Source organism: Fonsecaea pedrosoi (assembly GCF_000835455.1).
Source record: "Fonsecaea pedrosoi CBS 271.37 unplaced genomic scaffold supercont1.3, whole genome shotgun sequence".
NCBI classification, from domain to species: Eukaryota; Fungi; Ascomycota; class Eurotiomycetes; order Chaetothyriales; family Herpotrichiellaceae; genus Fonsecaea; species Fonsecaea pedrosoi.
The window spans coordinates 4,367,025-4,380,340 of NW_013550613.1; the positions used below are offsets into that span (position 1 = coordinate 4,367,025).

The following is a 13,316-nucleotide window of genomic DNA, read 5'->3' on the forward strand; positions in this document are numbered from 1 at the left end:
TGTTCGAGGTGTACAAGCACTACGGAACGTCAAATCTCTTATTGTTCAAAGAGGAGAATGTTCTCAATTACCGGCCGGGTGGATATCATCCCGTTCTCCTTGGAGCGACTTTGAAAGACAGCCGGTACAAAACTTACCACAAACTCGGCTGCGGTGGCTTCTCGACAGTATGGGTGGCCAGGAACTGCGAGTATGTCGATACGTCATTTGTCATATTCTTCCAATTGTGCTGACAGCTTGTGGGCTTGAACGATGGGTGGCATTGAAGATAATGACGGCGGACAGGATAGACAAGTCTAATGAACTTTACAATTTGCGTGCCCTCGCCGAACACGCAAAAGAAGATCCAGGCTCCGAATACATTTTTCAGCTACTCGATGGGTTTCTTCACCAAGGACCGAATGGACGCCTTCAGTGTCTCGTCTTCGAATTGCTTGGGCCTACTCTCAATATCATCGTGGAAGATTACCACTCAGGCGGTGACCGGCTGGATACAGAAACCACTCTCAAAGTGTCGAAACAGCTGCTGCAAGCTGTTACCTTTACACACAAGGCTGGTCATGCTCACAGAGGTATATTTGACGACCTCTTGCTTACCTCCGAAGTGAGGTGGCGTTTTGTGCCATGAGCTAATGTTTGGAGGCCTCAGTGTCAAAAACATTGCCTTTACTTCTGGTCGTTTAAGTCACCCCATAGAGAGGCTTTTCGAAGTGCTTGGCCTTCTTGAATCGAAAGATTTAGTCCGAGTGGATAGTAAATCTCTCAGTGACAGCGTCCCAGGCAGCTAGTCAAGTCAGTGGAATGGGTTAGTTGGCCAGATGAAGATAATACAGACGATGACGATATTCGACTTATCGGCCTAGGAGAAGCATTCAGCCTAGATGCGATTCCTGAACGTCTCGCTCGACCTCCAGGCATGCAGGCGCCCGAAACAATCTTCACTGACAGGTTCGATCATCAACTCAACTTGTGGCGCGCGGGTTCAATAGTGAGCTTTTCCCCATGGTCAAATCGAAGGCCACATATATACTGACACTTGCTATGTATCTACTATCTCATATTTGGAAACCTTGCCATACAAATGGTGGACAATCGACACGTTCGTTGCATCGATGGTCGACTTTGTGGGAGAGTTGCCCCTTGAATGGCAGCCAAAGTGGGAACAGATGAGGCTCGACGCCAATGGAGGTTCCCAACTCGAAGAACACGAACCTCTTCCGGGGTTGAGGCTGGAGCAGATGTTCGACAAACACGTCGAGGAACCAGAATTGAAGATTCTTCTTCCTTTTATTGAGCGCTTGACGAGGTTCTTGCCATCGGATCGCATATCAGCACAGCAGGCACTTGATATTCTCACTGCAGCGAATGACAATCTGGAAACTTGACGATTTGGATGCTCCATGCAAAACCTGAGCATTCCTGTCCCCACCACTCGGGCGACTGGTCCCACGGGCCTTTAACCGATCAATAGACAACCGAACCTTACATCTCGCTCCCGCGATGAAGAGCTTGGCCAGACGCTTTAGACGTGATCGAGGGCTCCTCTTACCAGACAGGTTACCTACATACTCATCCTTACAAGTCGTCTCTACCCAGTTCCCACGATATCACCCTGCCTACACTCCCCCAGCTGAGGGACCGAGTCGGCCTTCCCACCGCTGCGTGCCGTGCGAGGATCCTACCAATGAAAGATAAGGACTTGTGTACATGGCAAGCTGCATATTTTCCACCTCCATCATTCCTCCAGCCCCACGGCCAAAGTCTGCGGACCCCCGAATTCGCTGTCGTCCATTCCTTTTCCGGGAAGTCGTGCTGCAACAGCATCCCTCAAGCGCATCCACAGAAGACTGTTCCTGACTCCATTTTTTGTTTGCATTTCGAGCAATCCTCCCGCAGTCCGGCCTTGATACTTCTTCTGTCGTCCCTGCGGCTGCATATCTGTCTGGTCTACCTCGTAGATCGTGCCGCCAAATTGTGATTGGTATCTCGACTGCCGAAGGGCCAGATGTGGTGTGATCTCTGATGTACCCGGTCCTCGTAATCTTTCACTGGCAGAACCGATACGGATGCCGAGTGTTCATCGACAACAATCTAGCAGCTAGGCCTGGTCAGCGCTTCTCACACTTATGTTCTTCCTCGGGACAGTGTCGCTGACCGAATCCTCCGTCGCATCGCCCTAGTTGGCGACAATCGGGAGGACGAGAAGTCGGATAGGACACCTCCAATTAAGTGCCTAATCGGGTAATCGAGGGAGACTGCGAGTTGGATCAAGGCTCAAGGGGACAAAGTTTAATACCAATGCCAAGAATAGGCCAAGCCTTCCAAGTCACGTGTAATAACATCCCATGTTACCAGACCGCGTCTGCACGCGTTCTCTTTCTTCCATTGTCACCACCAGTTCAATCAGACCATGACTCTCTTACCCTATATCTTGTATCTACCTGTGCATCCCTCTTCCCAACAACGCCGACGTATCCTGGACAGTCTTTAGGTTGCGCTCCACAATAGGAGCAAGCTCTATGTGTCTCACTCCCAATGGCCTCAAGCCCCAAGTTGACCCGCTAATGAATGCCTGGCTACTGAACATCTCGGCCACTTACAATGCAAGCAAATCAATGTATCTCTTACTCCTTTTTCTTGCCTCTAGTCCCATCCCCTTGTAATCTCATTGAGCGGCTGTCACCACTCCAAGGTTTGAGACAAGCTGGAAATTCGCGAACACTTCTCCAAGGAAGGCGAGTCGGCTACCCCATCAAGGGCATCGCACAAGGCTTCGGCTTCCGTGTCAATATCGGCTGTGCCTGTCACCCTGATCGCTGGCTGCAGCTTCCTCTTGGCCATCTTCTCGTTCCGTTGATGCTGAGCGAGAATGGCAAACAAGTCAATCGTGCGACCTATGACGTCGATCAGCAATCGTGTAGCGTGTATCTGGGAGACATCGCTCACCTCCGCATTGATATGCAAAATATGGGGATCTCGTTGCGCTCTTGGTTTCGTCTGGGCTCGATAAATGCAGGAGTTCTTGCTCCAGCATCCACTTCGACTTCTCCAGCACCTTTGCCGGAGCTGTGTGTCCCTGTTTGAGGTAAAAGTCGCAGCGTACAACGACCTCTGAGCTCGACCGTGGTAGAAGCACCATGGTGCACCACAGATCATCGTCGAGTTCCTTGATGATGCTCAAGGGACCGAGTAGTCTGACAACTTTGGATTTGGACTTGCGAATTGCAGAAAGCCATTCAAAGGGGCTCTGCGCCCATTGAGCCTGGTTGGAGAACTCATTTGCTGATCGCTGTCAGAGTTTGGACGCTGATGGATTTCCAAATTGACTTACCGATGTCTTTCCAATTCGTTGGACAGGTCACCTCCTTTCCATCCACCCACGAGCAGCTCCCCAGATCCACGTGGGATTTGACATTATTGAAAGGAAGATTCAGCGTACTTGCGTCAAAATTGACAAACACCAAGCCTTCTCTCGTCGTGATCAACTTGATCTCGAACAGTCCATTGTCTTCAGGTACGAATCCGGGCGATTCTTCGAATTTTGGTGCCTTGACCAAGGCGCCTGTGTCATCGTACTGCCAGCCGTGGTATTTGCACGAAAACCGCGTCGAGGAGCCACATGATTTGCGCACCACGGTATATGCTCGATGCCGGCAGACGTTGTGGAAGGCCCGGAGTCTCAAGTCTTTGCCCAGGACGACAAAGAACGAGATACCGGCGACGTCGTATGCATGATAGTCACCGGGCTTGTCGAATCTGCTGCGGTGACACACAAAGAGCCATGTCTTGAGATCAGTCAGTTTTCCCGTTCGCACCAGCGACCTTTGTTCGCGAGACAAAGTGAAGTAGACTACCGCCTACCTTGCTAAAGAAAGCTCTTTTCTCCAACTGAAAGATGTCGTCATCCGACATATTCTCCTGCTTTAGACTGCCCTTCTCAGCCTGGTCAAGACTTGAACCAGGGGCAAAGGATTTGCGGTCATCATGGACGAGATTGAACAGGAGACGTCCGACCAGGTAAACAATGCAAGCACCGGCAGAAAGATAAACAGGCAATGGAGAAAACATGGAGCCAAACTGGCTCTCGACTGGGGTTACGGCCATGCTAGAAGGGTTCTTCTGGGGCCAGTATTGATATATTTTTGATATTGGGTTTTTTGTTTCAACAAGAAAGGGTCAATCACGATTTATGAATACGATACGAACGAGACCGTGGGCGGCCCCGGATTGCCCGTGTTGGCCAAGGGGAAGCATTTTCAACAGTTGATAATGGAGGATGCGGTGCCCGAGAAGCTACTGGAAAAGGGCGGCCAATGACCTTGATTGACTCTGGTCGATTGTACCCCATTACAACGCTCGGATCCGACACTAATTATATTCTCACTCGTCAGTTTTAAGTCGCCCATGATATCAAAGCTGACGCACTCTATGGTCCATGGGTCACAGGGGGGAAAAAACCGCGCCATAACTCAACTGGGTAATACGATCCCGGCGCAACAATCACATCCCCTCGACAGGGTTTTGACTTCTGCGGAAGTATCTACTCGAACCACAATGACCAAACAAGTTCCAGACCCAACCCAACCCAACCCAGTGACGAGTTGGCACATGTGCAAATCGTTCAGCCCAGGGATTGCGATGAATAATGCCGATCCGCCTTTTGCGGGCACTTCTTTCCACGGCTTGCGCGAATAGGGGCCACCGGTGGATCAACAAGTCACAGACTCACGGCTCCATCGCTCGGTCGGTATTTGAATGCCTCTTTTGGAACTCATTGTAAGGGTCGGCATCATGCGGGATCTTATGATAACGTCGTGCCTGGGTAAAAATACAAACGTCGACGTCGACGACTACTCCTACTACTACTACTGAAACGTCTGCTGATACTTCTTGAAACTTTGAAACAATCTCCATGAATTCAGCAATGAACGCGACAAAAACACTGCCCGCGTCGTGGTACATTTCACAGAATCTCTTGTCGCTCGAACAACGGGCCATCTTCCACAAAGCCTGGTACTTTGTGGGAGCTGTCCCTCGATTCGCGGTGGAGCGGGAAGTCGAGTACGAGTTCGCAGGGGTGTCCATCGTCGTCCACCACGATGGAAACGAGAACTTTGAGGTGAAGAGGAAATCCGATGTATGCTCGTGGCCCATGTCCTTTTTTCTTGTTTGAATTTTCGTAATTTTCTTTCTCTCTCATCTTCCAGGGCGTCCTTTTGAGCCACCGCTTGACTCCCACGGGTCTCCTGTTCACTACCATCGACCACGCCGCGCCGCCGTTTGAGCAATGGTTTCCGTCATCCCTGCTCGAACTGCTTTCGAAATACAACTTCCGCCGCCTGCCACACCGTCGCTCCATCAAATACCCCGGCCGCTTCAACTGGAAAACCATGGTCGACGGATACCAGGAATGCCTGCACTGCCAATACACGCACCGCAGCTTCAGCGTCAAGTACCCGCCCACCTTTTACGAGGTGCACAACCACGACACGTACAGCCGGCACATTGCCGACCCGCAGAAGCCCAACGACGGTCTGTTCCTGTTCTTCTTCCCCGTCTGCACCCTGAACCTGTACGGCGGCGGCATGAGCAGTTTCCGCGTCTGCCCCGGCGAAAAGGTGGGCGAGACGCGCATGGAGTTTGATTATTACTTTGACGACGGCAAGGGCGGCACCGAAGGGTTTGAGGATTACTTCAAGTTTGTGAGGAAGGTGGCCCTGGAGGACTTTGAGCTGTGCGAGGTCGCTCAGAGTAATCTGGAGCGAGGCGTTTACTCGCAAGGAGTGTTGAACCAGGCCAAGGAGAGTGGCGTTTTGCGTGAGTCTTTCCTACCCTCTGTTCCCTTGCATGATCTCTCCTTCACAACTCTTGGATGACCACCTGGCTATACGTTGGCACAGCTCGCAATACCTCTCTTGCTGGACCGAACATGGCATGGCATGTGTTGTTGGCACACATCGACTGACAACCACCGTGACTTTTGCAGATTACCAACAGCTGGCGCGGAAGATGGTGGTTGAAAAGTTCAAGGAGGAGGAGGCCGAGAAAAATGCTCTCACGCCAGCAAGTAGCCGGGCCAGTGGTGTCGGCTATGTCGGTGGTCAAGAAGACGTGTCCGTCTCAGCTTGATGTTGATGTTGATATTGCGCCCTGTTGGTCTTGCATAGAACACACAATCCCTTTTCGCCCGCTCTCTGACGGCCCCTTGTTCTCCATGGCTGATTGGTTTACCCGCGTGAGACGCACTTGACGGCTCATCGCTATTCTTTGTTTCATATCTCTCGATCATCCACCACCAACCACCATCAGTGATATCAGTGACATGAGTGGTTAGTGCTCGCCCAACCTCTCTAGCTAGCTAGCTTACTAGCTAGCTTTTTCCTTTGCCTACTTCGGCTTTGCTGCCACTCTTCTTCTCCTCTTCCTCGAGCTTATCCAGCTGCCTCAAGATAAAAGCTATCGTAGCGTCCCGTGCCTTTTCCAGTTGCTTCAGCTTTGTCAGTGGCATGTCGCTGTATTCAATTTTCTGGGGAGCGGCTGGCGAGGAGGGCGTTGAAGATTGTTGTTGTCGTTGTTGTGGCTGTGACGACGGTGCTGCTGGTGCCCCTGCGTTCTCTGTCGTGGTCGTGGTCGTGGACGTGGACGTCGAGGTTGTTGTGGCTTTGGTCTTGTCGGCCAACAGGCCTCGCAGGACGACGATGCTGCGGTCCCGCTCGGCGAGCTGGTCGGCGAGTCGTGCCTTGATGGCTGCTTCCGCTTCTGCCTCCTCGTCATCTCCAGCGTCACCACCGCCACCAACGCCATCATTATCGGGAAGAAGTCTCTGCCTCTTGGATCCCGATCCCACACCACCGCCACCTCCAAGACTATCGCGCCATTTCCGCACAGCCTCGCGCGCCACGTCCTCGATGTGCGTGAACCTCACGGGGCCCAATAACACACCACCATACCACCTCGCGACGACGACGACGCCCTCGACGTCCAGGTCGGCCAGGAGCCGCTCGAGCCGCTTGCCCGCGTACTTTTCGCCGTCGTCCTCCGAGCCCGTCGTGTAGATGGGCCTTCCTCCCGCGGTGGCGCCGGGTGTGTTGGATGTAGATGTAGATGTAGATGTTGTGGTTGTGGTGAAGAGTGTCTGCTGGCTCGACCGCCGCCGCCACGCGACGATGCGGTGGCTCGCGCTCGCAAACGCCGGGTGTGCTTGCAGCCGTTTGACCGTTGCCGTCAACGATAGCGATGGCGGTTTCGTCCCACTCCCGCTCCCGGAGCCAGTTCCGGACGGCTTCGCAAACACCCCCGGCGCGGCGTGAAAGTGCGCCACGAACGTGGACTGGCGGTCATGGATCGGCGAGGAGATGAAGACCCGGTCGTCATCACTCCCATCAACGCTTCTGCTGGCGGGTCTGTCTCCTGACGCGGTCGCGGCCGCCGCGGCAATGAGATCTTCTACGTCGTCGGCGGTGGGTGATGGCGAGGCCGGGCGTTTCTTCGTCGTTGTTGTCGGTGTGGATGACATTGACGACGTGTAGGCTACGCTACATGATTTATGTAGGTTCTTAATGTGCGAGCTGGTGGAGGTGGTAGGTAGATAATGAGGGAATACGAGTACGAGTGATAGGTAAATATTTGGGTGAGTTGAAGCGTTGGCACTTCGCTAGCCGACAACATTCAACGGATTCTTGCGGTCCAAGGAATTAATCAATCCACACAATCACACCATCTCCCACAATTATTGGCTGCTTTTGTCTTCACGAATAAACCCTACAGCCACGTCAATACTGTACCATTGAGGTGTTGATGAGAAACAAAACGCACGCATCAAGAAAGAGACTACAATAGAAACCTTCATTCAATGACTTGATTGTATTTCTTGTTGATCGCGAAGGCTATCAGGAAACCCATCAACATAGTCCTTCCGTATTAACGACGATGCAGCACCCGAGAAAAGAATTATACTTGTTATAGTCCCAGCGAAACTGAACGCAATGCTTGTGAACCGAACGAATCCCGCTGTTGTAGAGCTCTTCCCATGAGCCCTTCCCATAAACATAACCCAATAAACTCCTAAACTCCGTAATGCAGTGACCTTGACCATCACGGTCTTGTTGAAAGAGAAAATGAAAAGTCGTTATAGACGGGGGCGTATAATTCGTGATGCCGTTGATCCATTCGTCGTAGCCCAAGAGATATCGAAGGGGTTTTGATTCAAATGAGTAATTAGTGGCGGTTTTCCACCAAATGAACTCGGCGCACAGTGTTGGATCTCTGTCTCTTTGTGCGTGGACGAGTCAATGCGGGTTTCATCTGTGACATGGCGCGAGATGATGATGTTCGGTCAAGCCGTTTGGTGAGGTTGCTCATGTTGGCTCCGCCAACTTCGAGCATGTCTTCCCATTCGAGTTCTTCGTCTTCGTCGGATGCAAGTGCACTCTCAGTATTTCCATTGGGGTCGAACTCGCAGGGTTTTTGGATTTTGCGGGGAAAAGTGGTGAATGGTTCTTGGATTTCGCTGATGGACGTCAAATGATTCATTGATGTCATGCTGGTATGGTAGGAAGAAGTCCGGCTTGGTCTTCGGCTGCCCTTTGCATCGATGTCCGACATAGGGCTGGCCATACTTGATTTGGAGAAGCTGGAATCGCGGCGGAAGGTGATTGAGCCTTCTCTGAAAGAGCTTGCTGCGCTCGAGATGGTAGAAGCGGAAAATCCGCGGGTGATTTTGGTGCCGGTGACGGGGTCAAGATATTCTGAGGCCACGGCAGATTCGAGGCCAGTGGTGGAGCTGCGTGAGCTTGCAAAGCTGGTGGTTCGGGCGTGGTGGGTTCTGTACTCGTCCCAGATGCCTGAATCCAGGCCGGCAGGAGGCAGTGAGCCCAAGTGACCGACGATTATGTCGCTCATGTCGTAAAGGTGTTTGTGAAGGTGTTCCAACTGCCACTCTGGTGAGGCATTGACGGCTCGGCGATATTTTCCGAAGCCCGTCATTTCAGGCATGGGAGGAAGTGGGTGAATTTTGGTGTCCCAGAAGCTGTCAGCGCTGTAGTTTCGCTTCAATTCCTCTTGACTGAGGGATCGAGCAGTGATGTCTGGTGGACCAGATGGTGATCTGCGAGGTGCGACATGATTCACAGCGGGAGTTGAGCAAGAACGCTCGTAGTTGGGTCTTTGTGAAGTGCGCAGGACACCTTCACGTGGCTTGCGTGCTTCTTCAGAGATGGCTGCACTCCAGAGTGATGAAGGTCCTGAAGTCACTGTCAGGCACTGGGTAACGCGTTTGATGGCAAAACAACGAAATTGGACTTACTGCTGAGACATTGTGGTAGTGGCTCATGGGCAACCTCAGTGATGAGTTTGAGAGCTGCTTCAGCCTCCTTGTACTTCTTTTCGAGCTTCTTGTGCTCGCTTCTCTCCGCGACGGCTAATTAACGCAAAGGTCAGCGCAAGTCAAGTAATGCTAGACACATAGTGAGAAGACGCCTACCACGGCCGACAATCAATCTGGTGATTTTCTCCCAAGCAATCATCGTGGCAGCTCTGCTGGAGCGAGTTTGACACGGGTGAGCTGCAGGTGAGAGGTGTGATTGTGTCTGTTTGTTTGTGTCGAAAGGTGTGATTCTCAAAAGAAGAGTATCTTGGAGGATTTGATGTTGGGAATCAGATGTGTGCTGAGAGAGGTTTGATGTGAAAATCTCGACAGGGGGAGGCTGGGTCACTTATAGCAGGTGAAGGAGAGGCGGACGCGAGGAAAAAATTTGGTGGTGAATTTGATATTGCAAGTGACTTGCCACCTGATTGTCGTCGACGGCTCGAATAGCAGTGTCAATGGTACAGTGCAGGGACATTACCCGGTACGTGAAATCCAAAGTGATGCAAAAGTCAAATGTGTCGCGTCTATTCATGCCAAACCTAGGGACTGCGGGTGTTGATGTGAAGAGTGAAGTGAGCGTAAAGGGGACTGGCAGACAGAATCCACCTGCGCCCATTGAATTTGGCTGTACCAGTTCCAGTCGCAGCCGCAGTTGCAGTCCGTCGTGAAGATCCTGAAGTGCAGACTTTTTTCTTCCCCCTAGCCTCTGGTGTTCAATGCGTTCCAGCTGATGGAGTTCCTCTTGCGACTCCAGTATTTGTATTTCCGCCTTGGTGTCCACTGCCACTGCTTGCCACTCATACCAACGCGGCCGACCCAACCCAGCCTCCAATGGACCCAGACAAGTCTTGCCTACCCACGGGCGACAACCATCATCATCACACTGTTGCAGAGCAGCACAATGTTCAGTGGCTGTCAGCAGACTGTCAACAGTCTTAAGCATTTATCAGAGACTTTGACATAAACAGGGGGAAAACAATTGATCTCAGAATCTCAACACCGCCAGTTTGATTGGCACAAAGACCATAAGAGATGGAAACAACAAGAACAAAGAAACAAGTCTGGGGAAGGATACTTGCTCCCTAAGTACTGCGTGGACCGTCCTAAGGCTAGGGCATGCTTGTCCTTCACAAACGGCGCAACGTGTCGCACAGGTTGCAGCCAGAGGCGATTGACGGCTCGTAATTCCTGTCTCGTTGGTCATCAGCTTTCTTTGTCTGAAAGAACGTGTAGAGGCTCGTGTACGTACCAGCCACATCCATCTCGCTAACATGGTTGAGATTCCAATGCTTCCCTAGCTCACAAGTGCCGGCAGGGAAATCCGGCCGGCTCTCAACGACGACCATCAAGAATCACACCGACTTCTCGAAGAGGGTACATCATGGTTCTCCTGAAGAGGTGCCAGGTTGCATCGTATGCGATATCACTCCTGATCCCCCCAGAGCCGACGTCGGGAGCAGGAACTTCACCCTAGAAGAATCCAGATGGTGGCTGACTGATTGACCTCGCTTATCCTTTTGGGTTGTTTGTGTCACCTAGGCAACTCAAACACAAGATCATCCCTGAATGGCCAGGCAGTACCAGGGCACCTGATCCTCGCAGAATAGGGCGGAAGCAAGCAGCTTCTCAGATCGATCTTGGAGTCGGCCGATCGTTGACATGCCCGAGAATCAAAACATGCTTTCGTGAGATCCGATCTTGTCCAAAGATGCAGAGCGCCTGACATTCTGAGACAGCGGCCGTGCTGTTTGCTGCAAGAGGCATCGTTTTCAAGCCGACTACATTAAGGTCACCTGTGATTGAGGTAACACATCGCCAAATCCAAGTTCAAAACATGCACGAGCAAAGAAGACCTAAATCTGCGTCCACGAAGGATATCCCAGATCCAGAGGTGCCATAGCCGTGATGGATGCAGAGATTTATGGTTGAGCTGACTGCACATATCCGTCGGGCGTTGCTCCCGTTGGTCCCTGCACGACCTTGAGCCTGCATAGCCTGCTAGTGGTTGTCGACGTGCTGAGGCTGGCAAACGAAACGTTGACAGGTATGACGGCTGTTGAAGAATGCCAGTCTGCCCGCAAATCATGGAGCCCCCACCCATCACACACAAGGCACAGCTGCTCCGGAAGGCGGAAGCGCTGGAATGGAACGGAACGCTGCTGGCGACACGAAGCAAACACATTTATTCTTATCAGCACGCACGCCTCCAGCCGAAATAGTACGGACTCACCTACACAGATCGACCGCATCAACCCTCTGGATGTCTGATCCAGAGCTCCCGCTGACACACGTTGCGTCTAGCTTCCTGGGGTGCCTGAAGAGGTTAAGAGAAGGGAATGTCTCCGCCCCCATGAATCCACTGTCCCCTTTTATTATCAGCGGCTTAGACTTTGGTGGCACAGGCCAACACACCTTGGCGCTCCGACTCCCGATATCAACAGAAAAAATTTGAACCAAAAAGGGAAAGGTAGAGGAGCGCCTCACGAGCAGACAGCGGTGAAGGAGTTTGATATAACCGCCTCCTGTCTCCTGTACCAACGAACTCCAGTTCGAGGTTGTTGTATCAGACCGTCGTCCTGCTCAGGAAATAAGATCAGCAGTTTCTGTCAAGAACAGATTACGAACCATGGCAACGTACGTTCCCCCTTCCCGGGTTCTGTTCAGTTCGCACAGCATGATAGCACGACATTTTGTTGTGGCCTTGTCTTGTTTAGCCATTCAGGTGTCTTGGGATACTTTTCCTTGATATGTATATCATTGTCATCTTAACCACATTTTGCCTGTCGAATTGACCTCACTTTGAATTACGTTGTTTGGTAGTGAAGAAGAACTTTGGTTGACCCAACAATTTTTGCGCAACTTTTTGTTCTGAGAAAGCGACAAAAGGGAATGAAATGGTTGAAAAAATACTTACACCCTTGAATAGCAATATTCACTACCATCCCACGCCCTTGACGCCTTCCATCAGGGCAGGGCTCCTCAAGCAATCTGGTCTGACGATCTGGCTCACCGGTCTGTCGGCCTCTGGCAAATCCACTATCGCCGTTGCCCTGGAACAAGCCCTGATCCGCAAGCCGTACAATAAAAACGCCTATCGTCTGGATGGCGACAATATCCGCTTCGGGCTCAACAAGGACTTGGGATTCTCCCCGAAGGACCGCGAAGAGAACATCCGCCGCATCGCCGAGGTGGCCAAACTGTTTGCCGACTCGTGCACTATCGCCATCACCAGCTTCATCTCCCCGTACCGCGCGGACCGCGACCTCGCACGCAAGCTGCACGAGGCCGAGCGCCCCGGCGGCGAACCGGGCGTGCCCTTTGTCGAGGTGTGGATCGACGTCCCCGTCGAAGTGGCCGAGCAGCGCGACCCCAAGGGCCTGTACAAGAAGGCGCGCGAGGGCAAGATCCCCGAGTTCACGGGTGTCACGGCCCCGTACGAGGAGCCGCTGAACCCGGAGGTGCACATCCGAAGCGACAAGACCTCTGTTGAAGACAGCGTCAAGATCATCGTCAAGTACCTCGAGGACAAGGGCTACTTGAGCACCCCGCCCGCCGTTGATGACGATGAGTGAGACTGCCGTTGCCGTCTCAGCGAGGAGGAGACTTGCGCCACAACGACACGGGCATATCCTAGAGATCAGAGTTTTTGGGAGATAGAGAACGAACTGGACGCGATGGCGTCAAAATGAGCCCACAACCGACAAGGAAGTGAGGCGGATGGCTAGGCTGGGATGAGTGGGTGAATGAACGAGCGAACCAGCCCTGGATTTCTTTTACTGTAGAAGAAGGATTTTGGGAATAAAACGCCTTTTTGAGGACTTGCAGATTTTGTATTCAAGATCTCTAAAGGACGGGGAAAGATCACAATGCATCTCCTCCTCCTTTGTTCGTCGTTCGTAGTCAGTTGGCCACACTCTGTTTTCTATCTCTTTGTTCTTGTTCGGAGAGC

At 52.1% G+C, this 13,316-nt stretch overlaps 7 protein-coding genes across 7 annotated transcripts; 4 read left to right on the top strand and 3 right to left on the bottom strand.

Annotated features, from left to right (window-relative positions):
- Nucleotides 1-271: 271 nt before the first annotated feature.
- Nucleotides 272-628, top strand: Z517_05512 (uncharacterized protein; the record flags this gene model as incomplete). The annotated part of the gene is made up of 1 exon (XM_013430839.1): nt 272-628. One exon carries the CDS (start codon nt 272-274, stop codon nt 626-628), a length of 357 nt encoding a protein of 118 aa, XP_013286293.1.
- A 484-nt stretch (nt 629-1,112) lies between these two features.
- Nucleotides 1,113-1,385, top strand: Z517_05513 (uncharacterized protein; the record flags this gene model as incomplete). Its single annotated transcript, XM_013430840.1, has 1 exon — nt 1,113-1,385. The coding sequence occupies one exon, from the start codon at nt 1,113-1,115 to the stop codon at nt 1,383-1,385; it is 273 nt and encodes a 90-aa protein (XP_013286294.1).
- A 1,294-nt stretch (nt 1,386-2,679) lies between these two features.
- On the bottom strand, nt 2,680-4,104 carry Z517_05514 (uncharacterized protein; the record flags this gene model as incomplete). The annotated part of the gene is made up of 4 exons (XM_013430841.1): nt 2,680-2,894; nt 2,947-3,282; nt 3,332-3,785; nt 3,862-4,104. The coding sequence occupies 4 exons, from the start codon at nt 4,102-4,104 to the stop codon at nt 2,680-2,682; spliced, it is 1,248 nt and encodes a 415-aa protein (XP_013286295.1).
- An 808-nt stretch (nt 4,105-4,912) lies between these two features.
- Z517_05515 (uncharacterized protein) lies at nt 4,913-6,129 on the top strand (the record flags this gene model as incomplete). The annotated part of the gene is made up of 3 exons (XM_013430842.1): nt 4,913-5,137; nt 5,208-5,817; nt 5,987-6,129. 3 exons carry the CDS (start codon nt 4,913-4,915, stop codon nt 6,127-6,129), a joined length of 978 nt encoding a protein of 325 aa, XP_013286296.1.
- Nucleotides 6,130-6,370: 241 nt separating this feature from the next.
- Nucleotides 6,371-7,516, bottom strand: Z517_05516 (uncharacterized protein; the record flags this gene model as incomplete). Its single annotated transcript, XM_013430843.1, has 1 exon — nt 6,371-7,516. The coding sequence occupies one exon, from the start codon at nt 7,514-7,516 to the stop codon at nt 6,371-6,373; it is 1,146 nt and encodes a 381-aa protein (XP_013286297.1).
- A 701-nt stretch (nt 7,517-8,217) lies between these two features.
- On the bottom strand, nt 8,218-9,524 carry Z517_05517 (uncharacterized protein; the record flags this gene model as incomplete). Its single annotated transcript, XM_013430844.1, has 3 exons — nt 8,218-9,242; nt 9,305-9,418; nt 9,482-9,524. 3 exons carry the CDS (start codon nt 9,522-9,524, stop codon nt 8,218-8,220), a joined length of 1,182 nt encoding a protein of 393 aa, XP_013286298.1.
- Nucleotides 9,525-12,261: 2,737 nt separating this feature from the next.
- Nucleotides 12,262-12,939, top strand: Z517_05518 (adenylyl-sulfate kinase; the record flags this gene model as incomplete). Its single annotated transcript, XM_013430845.1, has 1 exon — nt 12,262-12,939. The coding sequence occupies one exon, from the start codon at nt 12,262-12,264 to the stop codon at nt 12,937-12,939; it is 678 nt and encodes a 225-aa protein (XP_013286299.1).
- Between the last annotated feature and the right edge of the window lie 377 nt (nt 12,940-13,316).